The sequence below is a fragment of the Prionailurus bengalensis genome, chromosome E1, assembly GCF_016509475.1.
Source record: "Prionailurus bengalensis isolate Pbe53 chromosome E1, Fcat_Pben_1.1_paternal_pri, whole genome shotgun sequence".
Taxonomy (NCBI): domain Eukaryota; kingdom Metazoa; phylum Chordata; class Mammalia; order Carnivora; family Felidae; genus Prionailurus; species Prionailurus bengalensis.
In genome coordinates, this window is record NC_057347.1 from 4,518,798 (window position 1) to 4,540,017 (window position 21,220).

Sequence of the window (21,220 nt, forward strand, 5' to 3'; positions counted from 1 at the left end):
TCTCTCTCTCATTCTCTCTCTCTCTCCCCAAATAAACATTAAATTGCCTTTGCTTTTCATATATTTTATCCCCTTATAAGTTTATATAATTTAATTTTTAAACTTAAAGATTTTTTAATGTTTATTTACTGTTGAGAGAGACAGAATGTGAGTGGGAGAGGGGCAGAGAGGGAGACACAGAATCCCAAGCAGGCTCCAGGCTCTGAGCTGTCAGCAGAGTCCCACACAGGGCTCGAACTCCTGGACAGAGAGATCATAACCTGAGTGGCAGTCAGATCCTCAATCTACTGAGCCACTCACGCACCCCTTGTTCTGGTTTAAATTTTTTTTTTTTAATTTTTTTTTTCAACGTTTTTTATTTATTTTTGGGACAGAGAGAGACAGAGCATGAACGGGGGAGGGCCAGAGAGAGAGAGAGGGAGACACAGAATCGGAAACAGGCTCCAGGCTCCGAGCCATCAGCCCAGAGCCCGACGCGGGGCTCGAACTCACGGACCGCGAGATCGTGACCTGGCTGAAGTCGGACGCCCAACCGACTGCGCCACCCAGGCGCCCCGTGTTCTGGTTTAAATTTTTTAAAAAGGCCGGTGGGTGGAGGGGGGTGGGGGTGGGGCTGAGAACCTGGAAGCAATCCTGAAAGCCTGATTTTGGTGAGGGTCTGTACCAGGTTGAAGTGAAACTGAATGTGTAATTAACTACCTGGATGGAATTTACGACCCAAAGATGTCCGTGGGCAAAGCCAGGTAGCACTCTGTAAAAGGAGACTGCCAAGTGCAGGAAGCCCCTCCAGAGAGTCCTGGGGATGAGGCAGGGAGGACACTGAGGAAGGGGGCCTAAGCATCCCCTCCTGTTGCAATTTTTGGAACACCTTGGACTTTTCACCTTTGTTCCTTGTAGCTTGTGAATTACACCACCACCGCCTCCTGGAACACACCCTTCTACTTTGCACTGAAATAGAGATAATGTTGCATCTGCTAGCTGAATAGCCAGTCCTGCAGTAAACAGTTTAACTGTGTCAGGGCCGATCATCATTCTTTGAAAACAACTCCTTGTAACCTTGTGGTTTTTGCCTTTATGATGAGCCTGTTGATTCTGCTAGGCTGGCGTGCCTCCCGGATTTCAATCCTAAAACCTCAAATAAACGCTCTAGTTCCTTTGCAGCCTCTTCTTGGTCTGCAACTCTTCCTGGGCGTGGTCTGCTGGTTCTGCTCCGGAGGAGGGTCTGGGAGCCCTGAAATAGGTGTGCGGGGGCCATAGGTGAAATAGGTCTTGTGTCGGGCAGCAGTCCAGCAGTCCAGAGGGCACGTCCACATTAGCATGATGTGAGGTTTTCCGGAGATGCGCTTTACAGAGGTGCGGTTAGGTACCCAGACACAGTAGGGGTGTAGCTGGACTCCAGGCCCGATAACCTCCGGGTTCAGGGACCCTGGGTGTGAATGTGCAGGCATTGAGGGCTTGAGAACCAGTCACCGGAGATGGGGACAGAGGGGGCTGGAGAGAGTGGCACGTCTGCTCAGAAATGGGACCTTTCCCTGCGGATCTGCAGGGAGGGACCCAGGGAACAAACACTCTTGACTTCACTCTCCTTCCTTCTGGGTTTCTATCTCAACGTGGCATTGGCTGGACCCGCTCATAAGCCAGAGGGGAAGGAAGCTGGCCATTTTCAGCCTCTCCAGGAGACCGCAGAAAGGTGGAGGGGTCTGAAGGTCAAATGGCACCGGTCTTGACCTTGGGTGTCTCGCCGAGTCGTGGACACCCTGATCCTGTCTTGGGGCTAGGAAAAGGGCCAAGGAACATGGCTTTTGGAACCACCCTGGGCCACCTTTATCCCAAAGGCATTCAGGATCTGGTCGCCTCCCCTGCTAGGGGCAGCAGGCTGTTTCTGAAGGTGCACTGCCCTCCACCCTGGGGCCAATCCTGCTTTTCCAGCCTGGCAAAGCTTCCTGGCATGAGGAGAAGGGGTCTGGGGGGCAGACCCCTGGCAGTGGTCCCAGCCTTTGTTGCCAGAGGCATCGCCAGGAACCGCTGGTTGGTGCTCGCCCTGCATCTCGAGATTCTACAGGGGCCTCTTCCATGGACACTCAGACGAGGGAGCCCTTTCCTGGGGGATCCTCAGGGACTGTAAGACCTTCTCGCTAATCTGAATTTTCTCATCTGCAAAACTGGAGGGCCTGGACCAGATGATCCTGGTTCCGAAGGATACCTCCAGCGCTCCGAATGTCTAATGTCTGGGAGTGGAGTCTCAAGGTCATTCCCATGATGGCAAGTGTGTCCTTCTAAAGCCAGGAGGTGGCAGCAAAGCCCTGTAGGCTAGGGGGAGGTTCTGCTCTCCAAAGCAGGGTTTGGTGGTTGGGCTTCTAGACTGAACAATAGTAATCAATGATAATGGCAACAATGTCATTATCGTTGCCACTATTGTGAGCAAATAGCAGCAGTGCCTCCTGAGGTTCGCTCTGTACTGTGCAGGTGAGGAAACTCCTCGCACAGTATCACATAGGAATTTTCCAACAACCCCATCCTGTCCGTGGGTATAGTGCCAAGACTTCCAGCCCCATGTTGAGGCTCAGGGACATTACCTGACCTGCCCAAGGACTTCTAGAAAGCAGGACACGCCAAGACAGGAACGCACACTTTGGTCCTATGCACTCTCTACGTCACTGCACGGGAGACCCGAGGTGAGGAAGATTTCTGCCACCCTCTTGGTTTTTCCAGAGAGTTAGAGGGGTCAGAGGGGCTGAACCAAAGAGCCTGAGTGAGGCTCTCCCTGGAATTTGATAAGCAGATACCGGGAAATAAAACTCAACACAGGAGGCTCTTTTTTCTTATTCCAGTCCTTAGAAAAGAACTTTCTTAAAAAAAATTTTTTTTATTCTCATCAGGACATACTTGGTGTCTAGGTATGGAAGATTCTCATTCATTCATGCATCCCTTCATTCAAGGACCAGGATTCTGATGTAGTGTAAGACATTGGAATGCACTGGGAAGGGTATAGGAACGTTCTTTCTTTCTAACTCAGAAATCTGGGGGCCCAGAGCTTGGATGTGGGGACCTGAGTAAGTGCAGACATGTGGGGGTGGCTCATCGTTGGGGGGAGCCTCGAGTAAACTGGGGAATGTTGGAGAGGGAGGCACAGAATTGGAAGCAGGCTCCAGGCTCTGAGCTGTCAGCACAGAGCCTGACGTGGGGCTCGAACTCACAGACCGCGAGATCATGACCTGAGCAGAAGTCGGACCCTCAACCGACTGAGCTACCCAGGGGCCCCTATTGGGATGTCAGAAGGGAATGGAATTCTAGAGGAACTTTTTTGATGACCCTCCTCCCCCACGCCTGCACGGTGTAATTAAGTCCTCAAACCAGCGGAAGCCCCTTAGAGACACAGCCCAACCCCAGACTGTTGTCCGTCTGGTCCCAAGTCTTACACTCCACCCATGTCTTGAGGCTTACCCCTCCCCACTGTGATGACGGGTCCCTGGAATGCTAACTGTGTGCCAGGATCTAGATCAAGGGTGCTTCTTCATTATCTTATTTACTTCTCAAAATAACCCTATAAAGTGCATTGTTACACTCCCATTTTACACGCCAGGTAGCTGAGGCTTAAAGTCATGAAGTGACTTGCCCCAAATCACCAAGCTAGTTAGTGACGGGGCAGGTCGGCACCCTGGGGTGGCTCTTACCACCACATCACGTGCCTACGCGGAGGCAAAACCCACCGTGTGAGACTGTGTGCTGTGCGGTGAGTCTGAAGAACTGGGATCTCATCTTCTCAAGACGGGACAAGCCGTAGCCTGTCTGCAACCCTTCTAGAAAACGAGGGCATCAATATTGGCCTGATCTGGCTGGCTTGTTTCGTGGCTTCAATGGAAAGGAAAACAAAAATGCACATGTGAATGCTGGAGACGAACAAACTCGTTCTGTGTGTTTGCATTGCTATCATTACTCTTACTGGGAGCGCTGGACTGGGGCTGCTTTCTGGCGGCCTTGAGAAGGACCTCAGTTTCCTTGTCTGCAGAATTGAGGAGGTTGGGCCCTTACTTCTTTATATGCACAGCAGACTCTTAAACCACCCCGAGCAAGCAGAATGGATGAACACACAGATAATGAACACACAGAGCCGGAGAGACGAGGAGTCAGGAGATTTTATTCCTCACAACATTGTGCCTCCCGCCACCGCCCATCTCCCAAGGTGTCCCATGGCAATGGGCATCCGGAAGGCCTCATTCTTCCATCTTCTGTGGGAAAAAAACAATCAGGGAACGAGTCAAACCAAAGGCAAGGTGGACTGTTGCCTTCATGTGGAACAGCCGGAAAGGCACGAAAAATATTACGGAGTGGCATGGTTTCCCCCTTGCACGTCATAAAAACAAAGCCGGGAGCCCCTGAAGATGGGCGAGCCCCCCCGAGAAAGTAGTGGCTTCCTGGGCAGTGCCTCTTACGACAAAGAGGGACGGGGATGATTACGCGTCTGGCCCCCTTGTCCCCCTCTGCCCCATGAGCCTGGAGCCACTGGGGGCCTGGCCAAGGCGTGGCATCTGTGAGTTCAGGGCCAGCAGCGGGGAAGAGGCTGCAGCCTACGTCCTCCACACTCTCCCTGGGGTGCTCCCCTGGTCCTGGTCTCGGGACATTTGCTCTCACCTGGCTCCCCACATCTCGGCTCTTGGCCCGGAGCTTGTTGACCTGGGACTCTGCAATGTCGGCCCTCTCCTCCGCCTCCTCCAGCTCGTGCTGGACCCTCCGGCACTTGGACATCTGTGTGTTGGCCTGCTCCTCCTGTGCAAGAGAGAGGGGCTAGAGGCTGAGGAAGCCCTTCACTCTGGCTCTGAGGCTCCGAGTCCCTGCGGGGCCTTGGGGGACACTCCCAGCCCCTGATGGCCGATGCTGTCTGATCACCTCGAGGGTACTGCTGTCCTAGGACCCCCGCCTGTCCCCTCACGTCCCTACTCTGTGCTAACACCCCCACTGGAGCTCTTTGGCGGGGACCCCAGTCCCGAGTCCTCCCGAGGCACCTGGAAGGTCAGAGGCCAGTAGCCCAACCCTCCCCCAACCTTGCCCTGGCCTCCTCCAGCCCTTGTCTGCCTGTGGCCTGGCCACCATGCATGTCTGTCAAGGGCGATCTGAGGGTTCTTGAAGAAGGTGGCCTCCTGGGAAGTCCTGCTGTGACTGTGCTAATCCAATGGGTACAAATCCCTCCCCCATTTAATCAGTTCAGATCTGCTTCCTTGCGGTCAGGATGGAACCACCAGCCCCTTGGGCATGGAGGAAAACAGGACAAGGAGAGAAACCATATATGCTCAGTCATTTGTCGACAGCAGGGTCTCCCCAATTTTGTTCCTCAGGACACCAGTCTGGTGGGCTGCTCTACATATAATAAAAGGTTCTGGGGTACTGGGTGGCTCAGGTCAGGATCTTGCAGTTCGTGGGTTCAAGCCCCGTGTCGGGCTCTGTGCTGACAGCTCAGAGCCTGGAGCCTGCTTCGGATTGTGTGCCCCCCCCCCCACCTCTGTGCCTCCCCAGCTCATGCTCTGTCTCTCTTTCTCTCAAGAACAAATAAACATTAAAAAAAAAAAGGTTCGAGTTCCACTAAGGGTGAGCCACACTACATTCTAGAATATTCTGTTCACTTTGAAGGGTGCATTTCACGTCACCTAAAAAATCTGAGAAATCCTTGAAAGCAACCAGTTCAACTCTGTTTAACCTAGAGTTTCCAAAACTATTTCTTTTCTGTAAAATGAAAAGTACCCCCCCTTACCCTCCCCCTGCCCCCCCCCCGAAGGTTCCTGCTAGTAACTTCCCTTAGGTCGATCTGATCAGGGTGGTGGGTGGCAATTAGAGAGGGCAGGAAGGATAAGGCCCTGGGGACCAGGGATGGGGGCAAGGGGAGATGCCGTGAACCAGGGTAGGGGGGTTTAAGGTGAGGCTGTGGGGTACGCTGAGCTGGCTGGGGTGTCAGGGCAGAGTGAGGCCGGCAGGGTGGGGATAGGGGATAAAATGAGGGGGCTGGCCACGAGACTGAGGCGGGAGGCACCCAGGAGGTGCAGCAGGGGTTTGGGGGACAGGCTTGTCTGACACAAACCAGGGGAGGGAGGAAGGGCAGGTGTCCCTGAGTCGGCAGCCTACAAATAAAACCCCAGGCCTCTAGCTCCGTGGATGTGGCCCAGGGCTGGGGGTGCTGGGGCCCCCCTACTCACAGCCTCCTCGGCCTGCCTCTTGTACGCCTTCACTTTGGCCTGAAGCTTGTCCACCAGGTCCTGGAGCCTAAGGATGTTCTTGCGGTCCTCCTCAGCCTGCGAACACAGCGCCGTGCCAGGGTCCCCCAGACCCTCCTCTGCTCCCGAGGGGGCCGGCGCTCGCGGAGGCTTTGGAGCCCCTTACCTGGTACGTCATTTCCTTGACTTTGCGCTCATATTTGTGAGCCCCCTTCAGAGCTTCGGCCCCCCTCTTCTGCTCGGCGTCCAGCTCACTTTCCAGCTCCCGCACCTGGGTTTGGGGGGGAGAGAGCACAGCATCCGGGTCGGAGCCCCTGTGCTTCTCCCGGACATGTGTGAGTGGGGGGCATTTTCGGGCAAACTCGGGATCCTCTGATGATAGTTTGTAAAAATGTCTCCTCGTGCTCAGGAACCACATTTTTAAATTTATTTTTAGTTATTTAAAAAAAAATGTTTATTTTTGAGAGAGAGAGAGAAACAGAGCATGAGCGGGGGAGGAGCAGAAGAGAGAGGGAGACACAGAATCTGAAGCAGGCTGCAGGCTCTGAGCTGTCAGCACAGAGCCCGAGCGGGGCTCAAACCCACAATCCGTGAAGTCACGACCTGAGCCGAAGTCAGAGGATCAACTGACTGAGGCACCCAGGCACCCCGCTCAGGAACCACACTTTGGTCACAAGGCCACCACGGTCTGTGCAGTGGCTTTGTGCAAACGATAGCAAGATGCCCTCCTTGGGCAGTGACAGCTCTTAGGGGCACACGGCTGGGCTATCAAGCCGGGCTCTGCATAAGACGCCTCTTTCTGTGGGGCCAGCAGCCCGGTGAGGCCTGTGCTCTGGCCCCGACTTGTCCCCGCGGGCGAAGCCGGCAACGACCATCTGGGGTGGCCCTGATTCCTGGTTAATGAGAATGTGCGGGTCATGGTGAGAGCCTGGGCCAGGAACGGTCTGGGTGTGTTGAAGGGCCTGGTCCAGCTGATTGATGCTGAGCAGGTCAGGGGCTGCTCCTGAGAATGAGTTTTTACGCGTCTAGGATGGACATTATAATTCCTTCCCCACTTACCTCAAATGTGGGGATCAATTAGACAAACGAGGGGCGCCTGGGTGGCTCAGTTGGTTAAGCGTCCGACTCTTGGTTTCTGCTCGGGTCATGATCTTACCGAGGCCCGCACCGGGCTCTGTTCTAACAGTGTGGAGCCTACTTGGGATTCTGTCTTTCTCGTCTCTCTCTGCCCCTCCCCCACTGTGCTGAGTCTCTCTCTCTCTCTCTATTAAACTTAAAAAAATATCAAAGTATGTGCAAGTATGTTTGATAAGGCGCTACATAGGTGTTGTTCATTTCATAGCTGCCTCTGCCTTTCCTGAAGTCTTGAGAGGATAGGTCAGCCACTGAGAACACAGGTCACTAACTAGCCCCGACTCCACAGTCCAGGGACCGTGGCAGCCAGTCCCCGGGAATCCCAGCGGCCACAGACGGGGGCAGCTCAGGCCTTGTGGACTCACCAGGTCAACCTTGAAATCCACCAGTGGAACGGGGTAACTCTGGGCACTGTCCCAAAACAGATCCCTGGGACTCCTGGCCACCCCGCAAGCTCTGGGAAGCTGCTTTCCATTAGGTTCTACAAAACGCGTGTGCTCCTGGCAGTGCTCTTGTGGCCTCTGAGAGGTTTACAGAACTAAAGATAACTGGGTGGCTGATATTGGAGGCCAGTCGAGATGCCTCGTGTGCGAGGGGAGGCTGGCCGAGGAGGGCTCCCTGCCAACCCAGGAATCAAAGAATCATGGAGGACGGCATGGGATCTAATCCCTCCCTCAGTGGAGGGATCCGTGAGAAGGACAGACCTAAATTCACTTAACACTGTATGACTGGGAATAATTAAAAAGAAGCATTTAAAGAATTTTGGAGGACAGTGCTTAGTGCAGAGCCTGATGCGGGGCTTGAACTCACAAACCATGAGGTCATAACCTGAGCAGAAATCAAGAGTCCAATGCTCAACTGACTGAGCCACCTAGGCGCCCCCTGGTGTTGACTTTTGTTACTCACATGTCCATAGCTGCCTCGTTTTTAGCCAAAAGATCCTTTTTACAGTGTGTATGTGCTGGTGACCACATCCTTGGGAGGCTGGCATGAAGACTGACCGCATTTGAGGCCCTTCCCTGCTGGGAGAGGTCATCTCCTTCCCTTTGCCAGCCCCTCACGCCCTTCCCCACCTACGTTTCCATTTCCTTCCTCTGGGACAACGGGGACTTTCTACAAACTCTCCCCAAACCCCAGCCCTTTTCCAGAACTTCGACTGGTAGTGGAGCCCATTTTCAAAACAAAAGAAACAAGAACCATCACAGGTCTAAAGGGAGAAGAAATGGGTACAGGAAACCAAGGGAGAAATTAGCAAAGAAAGGAAAACAAACACAAAGAAGTTCCCAGATAATGAAAGAGCAGGAATCCCTTGGGCAAGGCGGTGAATTTTCCTGCAGGCATTGGCGGGGGGGGGGGGGGGGGGGGGGGGGGGGGGGGGGGAACGCCAGTCTAGGAAGGAGCACAGTGTTGTGGACTGCATTGGGACTGGGAGAGCTGGAAAGGAACAGGAGCCAGAGGTAAAGAGACACTATAGACTTTAGGTAGGACGGGCCACTGCTCACCAAAGTGGAGGCTGGTCCCAAATGGGGGTCCCACCAAATATGTGATTTTAAGAATGTGAAGTATATTCCCCCTTATTTCCGTGGGTCCCAGTTCCCATGAAAACAGGACGTGAACATTTGCAAGTGTCATTACCCCGAAGCTACTGAGGCATAAGCCTTGTAAAGTGGGTGGGGCTGTGTGTTGGGCTGTGGGAAGCAGCGAATGTCTGGACCGCGGCTGTGCCCCGGCGGCGAAATCCGATATCACTTGGAGAGCCAGAGTCCTCTCCAGCCTCCGCCCTACCCGCCCTACCCGGTTCTCCAGTTTCTGGATCTGCTTCTTCCCGCCCTTCAGGGCCAGCTGCTCAGCCTCGTCCAGACGGTGCTGAAGGTCCTTCACCGTCTGCTCCAGGTTCTTCTTCATCCGCTCCAGGTGGGCGCTGGTGTCCTGCTCCTTCTTCAGCTCCTCGGCCATCATGGCCGCCTGATTAAGCGCATGGGAAGTATCAGTGGGCCACCTGGCATCCCTACCCGGCGCACGGGGAGGATGCCGTCAAGGTCAATACTGAGCATGTTGGTCCCGCCTCCCTCATTCAGTCTGCACCACGAGGCACCTCCTCCCCACGTTGTCTCTGCGGAGGCTTCATCTCATTCCCTCTGCTGACGGCAGGTCAGCCGGAGACGAAACCCACTTGCCTGGTCTCGGCTTAGAAGCCCCTTCCCCACCAAGCCAAGCACTTGCTCTGAAAAGAAGGAACGGAGCTCACATCCGTGATGGCCTTCTTGGCCTTCTCCTCCGCGTTTCTGGACTCCTGCATCGAGTTCTCCACCTCCGCCTGGCACTGAGCTATGTCGGCTTCCAGTTTTTTCTTGGTATTTATCAGGCTCGTGTTCTATAAAAAGAATCAGATGCCAGAGGTATAGGTTGTATTTGGACGCTTGAAACAACCGAGAGGGAGAAAGTTGGGTGGGGAAGGAAACACATCACGATCGTGTTTCTTATTTCCCACACGGGGATTTGCTGGATGCTCTTTTATTCTTGACCGAACACAAGGTCCTGAAACAGACGCAAGAACTGCACCGTAAAATAATTGGTTAAATGATACAAGTAGATTTTCCCATAAATGAGGAAGAACAGATTATTCAGTAAGAGGTGTTGGAGCAAAGAAAGGATGGGTAGACATAAGTATATAAAATGTGAAATTTGTTTTTTTTTTTTTTTTGAGGGGGGTGGAGGGGCAGAGAGAGAGAGAGAGAGAGAATCCTGACGCAGGGCTCAAACTCATGAACCGTGAGATCATGACCTGAGCCAAGATCAAGAGTTGGATGCTTAACCAACTAAGCCATCCAGGTGTCCCTAAAATGTGAAACAATTCTTTAAAAATTTTTTTTAATGTTTTATTTTTGAGAGAGAGAGAGAGAGAGAGAGAGAGAGAGAGAGAGAATGAAGAGTGGGTGAGGGGCAGAGAGAGAAGGAGACACAGAATTGGAAGCAGGCTCCAGGATCTGAGCTGTCAGCACAGAGCCAAATGTGGGGCTTGAACTCGTGACCATGAGATCATGACCTGAGCCAAAGTCAGACGCTTAACTGGCTGAGCCACCCAGACACCCTGGTATTTTTCTTCTATTCATGTGCTTGTATTGTCTATGTTTTGCAACAAATAATTAAAAAAAAAAACTTTCATAAAGGTAGGGGTGCCTGGAGTGCCTGGGTGGCTCCGTCGGGTAAGCGGCCGACTGGTGATTTTGGCTCAGGTCATGATCTCACAGTTTGCGTGTTTGAGCCCTGCATCGGGCTCTGTGCTGACAGTGCAGAGCCTGCTTGGGATTCTCTCTCTCTCTCTCTCTCTCTTGGTCTCTCAAAAATAAATAAGTAAACTCAAAGAAACTAAAGAAACTTTTACAAATGTAACAACATAATTATTTTGAAAGACAATTCTCATTTTCCAAGGTTGTGGCTTGGATGTCTCCTCCTCCGGTCTCGTCATGTAATAATTCATCCTTGCCTTCTCTGATTTCCCCACAACGTGCATCACCTTGTATCTTCAGCTTAAAGACAGCTCAGAAATCTGGCATCTGGAGCGTACTTGTTCCAAGAACGAAAGCTTAAGGCGACTTGCTCTTGACCGCTGGTCTGGGAGGAAGGGAGGGTGCTGCCTTCCACTGTATGGGTGGCCTGCCTGCCCCCTGTGCCCCTCCGGACGGACGCACCTGCGAGTTCAGGAGCTGCACGCGATCGCTGGCGTCCAGAAGCTCCTGCTCCGACAGCCTGCGGGTCCGCTCGGTCTGCTCCAGGGCCGCCTTCAGCTCCTCCAGCTCCTCCAGCAAGAGGCCATTCCTGCGCTCCACAATGGCCAGCTGCTCCTTGAGGTCCTCGTTGCTCCTCAGGGCGTCATCCAGGTGCAGCTGGGAAGCCTTCAGGGAAAACCGGGCGTGAGGCCGGAGCCCAGGCCGAGAGCCCCCCGGGTCCGCCAGGGCCTGCGCGCTGACCTTGAGCTGGCCCTGCACGGTGTGCAGGTGCTTCTGGGTCTCTGCCACCTGGCGGCTGGAATGGCCCAGCTGGATCTCCATCTCGTTGAGGTCTCCCTCCATCTTCTTTTTCAGCCTCAGGGCATCGTTCCGGCTCCGGATTTCGGCATCCAGCACGCTTTGCATGGCCTCTGCGGCCCGCTGGCTGTTTCTTTTCAGCTGCTCGATTTCTTCGTCCTTCTCAGTGACCCTGCGGTCAAGCTCGGATTTCACCTGGCTCAACTCCAGTTGGATGCGCAAGATCTTGCTCTCTTCGTGTTCCAGGGAACCCTGAGGAAAGCAGACGGGTGACTGGGTGGGCAGCTGTCTTCTCAAACGGCTGTTTTCCTCTCCGTTACGAGAAAACGGGTGTTATTCTACCCGCTTTACAGAGAGCCAGAGGTCAAGCAATTTGCCCCCAAATGACCCTCCCAGTAATGAAACTGGAACTAAAACTTTGGACCTGTTATTAACAATTTTACGTCTTGGGGAGGACGGGGCATCTTTTTGAGTTAGTAAAACCTTTATTGGGTGTGTCTATTCTAAGTGACCATAAGTCGGGGGCCACTTATTCTCCAAAACAACAGGATAATTGCTTTCCGGTCGTCCTGCGTTATGCAGATTTCCCTAGACACAGCTCGACTGTCCACCCGCCCTGCGCTGGCCACACCGATTAGGGCATCGGGACACTGAGCCTATATGTTGCCTTTACAGAAGTCCCAGTGGCCAAAGATGGTTGTGTGTGACCGTCAAAACCGAGCAATTCTGAGACAGCTCTCAGGATGTTTGATGATGGATTCTTGCTTCCTGAGAGGAAGACACTGAGGGCATAATGAACACATTTATTTATTTTCAAAAGGGGAGATGTGATGAGCTGAGCTGGAGGGGCCCCGGGAGGAGAAACACAGCACAGCTGTTTCCCCGGGGATGGCTGGATGTTAATTCCCATGAAGCCTTGGCATCTCCTGGCAGGAGACAGCCCCAAAGTCATGGTCTAATCAGTCCCCCCTCCTTCAGGGTCCCGCCCTCCTGAGCTTCCTCGTGTCTTGCCCCAGACACTTACCTCCACCTCCTCCAGGGCCACCTGGAGGTCTGACTTTTCTTGCTCTACCTGCTTCTTGGTCTTTTCCACTTCCTGCAGATTCTTGCCAGTCTCTGCAATCTGCTCGGTTAAGTCGGAAATCTCTTCTGCAAAGGACGGGCTCGATTTAGATCGTTTCATCTGGTTCCAGTTGACAGGCGAGGCATTTTGCCAGGGATTTTGGGGATGGGTGATGCATTCACGTTTATATAGGACAGGATACAGTGGGACCCTTCAGGTGAGGGGTCAGCAGGACACAGGTTTGTTGCCTCACCTGAACTCTGCAGAGAGGAGTGGTAAGAACAACACCCTGTGGCCCTTAACACTTCACAAAGTGTATAACAGGGTCACGGTGAGGGCCAGAAAAGGAAATTTGTGGAGACGATGCATAGAATATAGGATCATAATCTTTCGGAGCCAGAAGGAGTTTTAGGGGGTCTAGGATCTGGTCTGATTTTGCAGATCAGGGGTCTGAGGTCCTAAGGGATTTAGTGATATGCTGGAGGACACAACGCCACGTAGAGACGGAATCCATGGGGGAACTTGTTCTCCAAGAAGAGGTGAGCTTAGCAATTCATTTTGCCCTTTGTGCTGCAGAATGAGACCCTGGTGTGATGGCTGTACATGAGCAGGGCTGAGCTCCAGGGTCAGCTGAACAGATGGGAGGGTTTTGAGGGACAGCAGGAAGAAGAAAGAGGGAGGACGCAAGAAGGGGTACGGGTGCAAACCTGGGGTGCGGAGAGAGCTCACCTTGCAGATTTTTTTAAAGCTTATTAATTATTTATTTAGAGAGAGACAGAGACAGCATGAGATGGGTAGGGACAGAGAGAGAGAGAGAGAGAGAGAGAGAGAGGGAAAATCCGAAGAAGGCTCCACGCTATCAGCACAGAGCCCGACACGGGGCTCGAACCCACGAACTGTGAGATCACAACCTGAGCCGAAACCAAGAGTCGAACACTTAACGGACTGAGCCTCCCAAGCGCCCCATCACCTTGCAGATTTTTATTCTCCCGCCTCAGTGTCTCCAGCTGGTCCACCACCTCCTCGTAGGCATTCTGCATCTTGAAGATTTCAGTACTAAGTGACCTGGATCCTTTCTGAGCGGCTTCCAACTCAGCCTGACTCTCGTCCAGCTTTTGCTTCCACTCTGCAAGGACCTGGGAGATGACCAAGGGACACCTGAGCAGCAGAAAGGGCCAGGGGACCCGGGAGAGCCCATGAAAACAGGAAGCTTGTGTCAACAATGCCAGGGTTTCACCCTCCCGTCCTGGAGCCCCAAGAAACAGGTCTAGATCACGGGCCCCAGACTCTGCTATTCCCACAGGCTGTCTGCTGGGTTCCTATAGGTGTTTGGGTTCTCCAAGGGAACCTGAATCAGCTTGCTCTAAAAATTCACTTTGGAGAGACAGTCACAAAAGCAGAGAGGCGTTGCAAATCCCAACCGCCCACGCCGTGATTTGCTGCTCAGAGGGTCTCCCTGATGTGTGGGCATCTCACACATCCCAGCGTGAGAAACCGGGGCTCTCAGGGGGCAGACCTTATCCAGGTCTCTCTGCTTCCTGTCCAGGATGGCACGGGCTGTGTTGGTGCGTTCCAAGTCCAGCATCAAATCATCCACTTCCCCCTGAAGCCTCTGCTTGGTTTTCTCCAAGGAGGCGCACTTGGCACTCACTGCCTCTGTGTTTTCCTCTGCTTCCTGGAGCCTCTGAGCCAGCTTTTTCCTAAAAGAACCAGAGTATCCCCCCCACTTGGCAAAGGTGGACTATTTCAGAACTACCTGTTAGACCGGATGAGGAGGAACAGTCTGTTCAGGACTGGAACTTGGTAAGACCAAGACCTGGAAGGTCATGAGTGGACAGGGTCTAGGTATCACCTGAAGAATTGCTAAGTGCTGGGTGGCAGAGCAGGCCAGCGAGAAGCCACCAAAGCAACAAGGTGGAGTGGACAGTCCCAGGTGAGGGACAGGGATGCCCCGTCTGAAAGCTTAAGAAAACTCAAGGGCCTGGAGAGGAAGGAAGAGAGAGTCTCTCAAAGTAGGAAGAATTCTCTGTCTCTTCACTTGTGTCTCGGGGTCACCTCTCCCGCCGTAGCCCGGGACCCCGTACTTGGCCTCCTCCAGCTCCTCTGTGCGCTGGATGGCGTCCGTCTCGTATTTGGTCCTCCACTGGGCCACCTCGCTGTTGGCCTTGGACAGCGCCCTCTGCAGCTCGGCCTTGCCCTCCTGCTCCTCCTCGTGCTGTTCCCGCAGCAGGTCACAGTCGTGGCGGGAGGACTGCAGGGCGTGGGCCAGCGCGTTCTTGGCCTGCGACAGTATGATGGTGAGGCTGCAAAGATGTCTATCTGGCCATCTTCCAAGCTAAGGTATTCCCACTTTAAACCAGCATTTCCCAACGTGAACCATTCCCAAGCTGCCTTCACAAAGCTTTGCCACACCTCCATACATCCCGTCTCATTTAACATTTTTTAAAAGCTGACTCCCTTATTATATTTAAATACGTGCATTTCAAAAGTAAACCTTTACACTGCATTAAATCGCAAAGCGTTAGCATTTGCCATAAACAGGAGGGAACCGTTAGAATAAACGCCACGGAGATAAAGCCGGGTTATCCATCACCTTCTAGCTAGGTACTTTCGGCCGTGGCTCTGTGGCTGAGGCCTCCTCTCTGTATAACAAAAATAAGCACCTGCTAGAGAGATGGTGTCCCACTTGAGATCTTTTCCTTATGTAATCAGAAGAATTGAAACAGAACGAGAAAGGAATAATGTTCTCCTTGTTTGATGCAATGTTAGGGAAAGCTCTCCCTGAGCTTAGCTGCTACTGTATCCTGGCCTGAGGACAGCCTCGTTCCTATAGTGGATCTTCTTGCTGCTTGTTCTTACTCTGCTTCTTGCCACAACCCCCACCCCAGCCCACTGAAGACCCTTAGCATATGATAGGAAGATGGCAGACAAAAAGTGGTCGTTCTTTTTTTAAGGGTATGCGGAGCTCGGGAGAACTCTGAAAGATTGCCTTGTAAATCTTGGCCGGTACATGGCAACCTCAAAAATCACCGAATGCAGCTTTGTGGACTTCTGGACTCCCATTCTAACGCTTGAACATACATCGGCAGCATTTATGAGGCACCCGCTGTGTGCACTGTTCTACGCACTGTACCTACTGTTTACCATGAGGGAAAAATTATTCTTGCCTAGGCATTTATAGATCAGTGCGGGGGAGGGAATGGGCATGATGGACATAAATATCTCGATATCAAAGTCAAGAACATGATGATGATGTGCATATTTATGTACGTGTCCCAAATGTGTCCCTAAAGCCATGCGGTGTTTTTGGAGGAGGAGAGCTTAAGAGCGGGTGTTGTAGCACGTGATACATGAGTGATGTGGAAGAAAGAGGAGGGTGTTTTGGGTGGTCAGGATAAATGGCTGAGCAGGGGGAAAGGATACACAGAGAGAGGCAGAGGAAGTCAAGCTGGTGCACTGAATGGGGCCGGGGATGCCCTGGCTGGAGAGGCATGTTTATCAGACCACCTCGTGGGGAGCAGAGGAACCCAGAGGATGGGGCACCCTGGCTCTGAGGAAGGAGATCCAAGGTCAAAGTCCTGTAATCTCAGAGAACAGGTTCCTGTAGGTTCCTATGCAGCAGAGGAGAAGCTTTCTACCTCCTGCGGTCACACTGCCTTCAACCATTTTTTGTGGCTTCTCAGGTTGTGACTGTGCCAGAAAGAGGCATTCTTACCTTGGTTTCTTCTTCCAGTTGCCTCTTAAGCTCCTCCAGCTGCTGGGTGAGGGCCTGCTTGCCTTTGGTTAGCTGTGAAATCAGAGACTCCTTCTCTTCCACTTGATGGCTCAGCTCCCCTACCGAACAGATGCATGAGTGTTGCACACCGTCCTCTCCCGTGGCCTGGCTGCACCCCAGGGCCCTGCCCATCCTTACCATTTTGGGTCTGCAGTCTTGCCTTCTGCATGTTCAGATCATGGATCAGCTGTGTCTGTTGGTCATCCTTGGCCTTGATCTCATTAAACTGGTCTTCCACGGTCCGGCACATTCTCTCCATGTTACTCTTTTAAGAAAGAAGTCAACACGAATGGGAAAAATGGGTTTCCGGTGTCCAGGACTGAACTGGGAAGTATGGTGGCTTAGGCTTCTTGTCAGGTAAAATAAAACAAATTTGCTCATGTTTATTTTTGGGAGAGAAAGCGAGACAGAGCGTGAGCAGGGGAGGGGCAGAGAGAGAGGGAGACACAGAATCTGAAGCCGGTTCCAGGCTCTGGGCTGTCAGCACAGAGCCCGACATGGGGCTCGAACTCATGAACCCTGAGATCATGACCTGAGCCGAAATCAACAGTCAGATGCCTAACCGACTGAGCTACCGAGGCGCCCTGAACGTCAGTTTAAAAAATTACAATCCCTTCAGATTTGCTTTATTTTTTTCTGTCTGTGAATACTGCTTCGCCCCAATAAGTTGGAGCAACAGGGTTTTGGTAGCTAAGTATTGATTGGTTTGTAAAAGACACCTTTGAGGAGATGCTATTCAAAGGAACCCCAGAATCTTCTTGCAATGTAAGTAATTCGATTGCCATTGGAATAATATTACCTTCTGATTTGTTTGCAAGCAGTATATTCAGGTGACAGTGTCGAACATTTCACTCGATTATACAAAAGGTTCTGTATGGTAGAGATAGCAGGAAGGGAGTCACTCCTGTAGCCTCTAGTTGGCCTGTATTTTTGTGAAATTTGTTTCAAAACCTTGCATATATTATCGACTTCTTCCTCTCGCCTCATGTAACACAAGATAAATGTATTGAGTGCATATTTTTCCTTAGACTGTGAAGTATAAGATGGCAGCAGAAGAGTCAGGGGTAGGGGCACCTGGGTGGCTCAGTCAGTGGAGTGTCCAGCTTCCACTCAGGTCATGATCTCATGGTTCATGAGTTCAAGCCCTGATTCTGGCTCTGTGCTGATAGCTCAGAGCCAGGAGCCTGCTTTGGATTCTGTGTCTCCCTCTGTCTCTCTGCTCCTCCCCTGCTTGTGCTCTCTCTTTCTCTCTCAAAAACAAACAAACATTTAAAAAAAAAGAAGAGGCAGAGATATTAGATTCCAAGGAAGTTCTCAAGTGCTTAGGATATCTTTGAGAAAATGACATATGAACATAAAATAATTTTATCTGGGGTAGTTGAAAAAGAGACAGCAGACTCACAAGGAGAAACAAAATCAAAGGATACAACAACTTAAAAAAAATAAAGCAATATAAAAGACTTCCTCCACTGGATTAAAAAAAAAATTTTTTTTAACGTTTATTTATTTTTGAGACAGAGAGAGACAGAGCATGAACGGGGGAGGGGCAGAGAGAGAGGGAGACACAGAATCGGAAGCAGGCTCCAGGCTCTGGGCCATCATCAGCCCAGAGCCCGACGCGGGGCTCGAACTCACGGACCGTGAGATCGTGACCTGAGCTGAAGTCGGACGCTTAACCGACTGAGCCACCCAGGCGCCCCTCCACTGGATTTTAAAATTGAGAACCGAGAGCGGGAAGCATGACAGAGAAAGGGAGGTGACAAGGCGGTGCTGCGTGTGGGTGCTGCCATCCTCACTCCTAACCCAGGCAACCCTGAGACCTGGCCTGTGTGTTACGGGGGAGAGGGACAGAGATGGAGACAGAGAATACATAACTCCTGAGAGGGAGGACAAAGCCAAGAAGGGCAGAAAACCGGGGAGGCAAGCAAGAGAGAAAAAGGAGTGGCAGTCAGGCAGTGAGGAAGCAATCAAGACGAAGCCCCGCCTGTGAATCCAGATCCTAAACAAGGACAGCAAGAGGCACCACGAATCTAGAAGCACATAGTCACTCCGTGAGGAAGGTTTACCTTGAAGTCACACAGGAGCGGCTTTACCATGAATGGTGAGGTTTGAGCTTCACAACCCTCACTTCCAGGGGCCCTAGATCATGCAGGTGGCTATAAAAGGCTCCAGGTGGGGAAGGAAGCTGCATGCAAGCAGAAGAATGTATTTCTACGGAGGCATTTCTGGCAAATGGCCCGAAGAGGTCTCAGAAGACGGGGACCTGATTTGTTTTTCTCACTCTAAATGAGTATTTACTTTTGTGCTTAACTTTGTATTTATAATGTTGGGTACATTTTATTTTTCGTTTTTAATTTTTTTTTAATTTATTTTTGAGCAAGAGACAGAGTGTGAGAGGGGGAGGGGCAGAGAGAGAGGGAGACACAGAATCTGAAACAGGCTCCAGGTTCTGAGCTGTCAGCACAGAGCCCGACGCGGGGCTCGAACTCACAAACTGCGAGATCATGACCTGAGCTGAAGTCGGACGCTCAAGTGACTGAGCCGCCCGGGTGCCCCTAATTTTGAGTACATTTTCTTAAAGAGCCCCTCCCCTCCTGAGTTTTCGAGCGGCGGCACAAAACTCGGATCTGCCCCTGTTCTCACGCATAACTTCACATTGGTAATGCCACCCGGGATTAACACGGTGGCTAGGGAGGAAGTGGCATGTAGAAAACCATGCCCAGCAAGGCCCTTTGGTACAACCCATCAATCGATTTAGCTGTAGAAAATGCCAGATGGGTTGGAAGGTTCTGAAAGCTTTCTGAGACTCTGGGAAGGATGATGAGACCTTGCATCGCAAGGAGATCATTGGGTCAAGCTTGAATGACCGGAATGGATTTCGGGTGTTGGGAGCAGGAAGAATTGGGGGAGAATTGGTTTAGAAGGGGAAGTGAATTCACGGGCATCAAATTACATCTGCCCCCTGGGCAGGTGGATGTGACTGCCTCACACTTGCTAAGAGCAGGGAGTCAGGTACCTTGGCCTTGGAGACGGTCTCCATGTTACTGGCCAGGTCGTCGATCTCCATCTTCAACTCGCTCTTCTCCTTCTCCAGCTTCTGCTTGACCCTCTGTAGGTTGTCTATCTGCTCCCCCAGCTCGGCCACGCTGTCCGCGTGCTTCTTCCTCAGGGTGGCCGCCGTGGCTTCGTGCTGCAGGGTGGCCTCCTCCAGGTCCCTGCGCATCTTCTGGAACTCGGCCTCCCGCTTCTTGTTCATCTCGATCTGGGCGGAAGTGGCCCCGCCGGCTTCTTCCAGCCGCTCGCTGATCTCCTCCAGTTCGCGGGAGAGGTCGGAGCGCTGCTTCTCTGCTTTGGCCCGGGAGGCCCGCTCTGCCTCGATTTCCTCCTCCAGCTCTTCTGTGCGGGCCTGAGAGAGTCACTGCATCAGGCATATTGGGGAGGGGGGAGTAGCCCTCTTTGGAAGGGGCAGGGTGGTGAGGGACTGAGGGTAGGCATCACAAAGAAAAGGATATGCTAGAACATTAAATTAGTGAGGAACAAACTTGGAAACAGTCTAAATGTCCATCAATATGGGACTTGTCGGGCTCTGTGCTGCCAGCTCAGAGCCTGGAGCCCGCTTCGGATTCTGTGTCTCCCTCTCTCTCTGTCCCTCCCCTGCTCATGCTCTGTCTCTCTCTGTCTCGAAAATAAATAAAACATTAAAAGAAATTTAAAAAAAATATGGGACTTGTCAAATCCACCATGATGGGGCTGTGTTCTAGGAGTTCGTGAAGGGTTAGACTGGACCCATGTCTATCACAGACAGGTCTGCAGGGGCAAGTTGTGGGGCGCCTGGGTGGCTCAGTTGCTTAAGCAGCCGACTTCAGCTCAGGTCATGATCTCACGGTTTGTGGGTTCGAGTCCCGCATAGGGCTCTGTGCTGACGGCTCAGAGCCTGGAGCCTGCTTCGGATTCTGTGTGTGTGTGCCTCTCTCTCTGTCCCTTCCCTGCTCTCACTCTCTCTTTCTCTCTTTCTCAAAAATAAATAAAGATTAAAAAAAAAAAAAAAAAAGGAGCAAGTTGCAGAACCAAAGCCTCTGTGGTATCATATTTAAACTAAGAGATATAAAATATCCATATATTTAATGAATATATTTACATGTGTAAATATATATGTAAATATATATACTTTAATGTTCTTGTTCCTTTATAGTTTAATGTATATGTGCATATACATATGTATGCATTAATATATCCTATTAGTTTCTTTGGGTCTTTTCTTAAAAAAAGATTTTATTTTTATGTAATCTCTATGTCCAACGTGGGGTTTGAACTCACAATGCCTAGATCAATGTACATAAATCCACAGCAAAAGATCCCGGAGGATACACATCCCACTGAGAGTGGGAGTGACTTCTTTTTTTTTTTTTTAAAGCTCATTTATTTATTTTGGGAGAGGCAGAGACAACATGTTGGGGAAGGACAGGGAGAGGGGGAAAGAGAGAATCCTAAACAGACTCCATGTTGTCAGTGCAGAGCCCAATGCGGGGCTCAAACCCACGAAGCCGTGACATCATGACCTGAGCTGAAATCGAGTCAGACACTCAACTGCCTGAGCCACCCAGGCGCCCCAGGAGTGACTTCTGAGAAGATGTGGAGAGCACCCAGCTCACTGGTGGTGATCAAAGCACCCTTACCAATCCCATTTAGGCAACACTGTAATAGTCTCAAGGAGATTGCCTGCCTGCTACTGAGAAAATTAGGGTGTTAATTTCAGAGACATAAAGGGAAGGACAGGATATTCTGGCTCTGAGGACAGGAGGAAAACCAGCAGCTAAAGAAACAAAGAAACAAAGGGAGAAGGGCAGGAGGGACCCTTGCAAAGGGTTTTCAGGGTGGGGAGGGTTTTGATGTTTCCACCTGTAGTTCTTTGATCTTCTTTTGTAATTGCAAACCGTGTGCTTGTTCGTCCTCAATTTTGGTTTGTAGCTGACTGATGTCAAACTCCTTCCTGCAAATATAACACGAAATACAAGCC

General features: G+C 51.7%; 1 protein-coding gene across 1 annotated transcript in view; it reads right to left on the minus strand.

The window, feature by feature from the left end:
• Positions 1 to 4,118: 4,118 nt before the first annotated feature.
• The window catches only part of LOC122486019 (myosin-13), a gene marked incomplete at its 5' end in the record, with an annotated part of 51,070 nt that continues 33,968 nt past the window's right edge, over positions 4,119 to 21,220 (minus strand). The window contains 16 exons of the mRNA XM_043585500.1: positions 4,119 to 4,229; positions 4,633 to 4,767; positions 6,186 to 6,281; positions 6,370 to 6,474; positions 9,132 to 9,302; positions 9,586 to 9,711; positions 11,030 to 11,233; positions 11,309 to 11,617; positions 12,390 to 12,514; positions 13,399 to 13,564; positions 13,945 to 14,128; positions 14,513 to 14,709; positions 16,144 to 16,262; positions 16,342 to 16,468; positions 19,220 to 19,609; positions 21,103 to 21,193. Of these exons, the coding sequence (XP_043441435.1) occupies positions 4,215 to 4,229; positions 4,633 to 4,767; positions 6,186 to 6,281; positions 6,370 to 6,474; positions 9,132 to 9,302; positions 9,586 to 9,711; positions 11,030 to 11,233; positions 11,309 to 11,617; positions 12,390 to 12,514; positions 13,399 to 13,564; positions 13,945 to 14,128; positions 14,513 to 14,709; positions 16,144 to 16,262; positions 16,342 to 16,468; positions 19,220 to 19,609; positions 21,103 to 21,193 (2,560 nt within the window). The remainder of the gene's footprint in view (positions 4,230 to 4,632; positions 4,768 to 6,185; positions 6,282 to 6,369; positions 6,475 to 9,131; positions 9,303 to 9,585; positions 9,712 to 11,029; positions 11,234 to 11,308; positions 11,618 to 12,389; positions 12,515 to 13,398; positions 13,565 to 13,944; positions 14,129 to 14,512; positions 14,710 to 16,143; positions 16,263 to 16,341; positions 16,469 to 19,219; positions 19,610 to 21,102; positions 21,194 to 21,220) is intronic.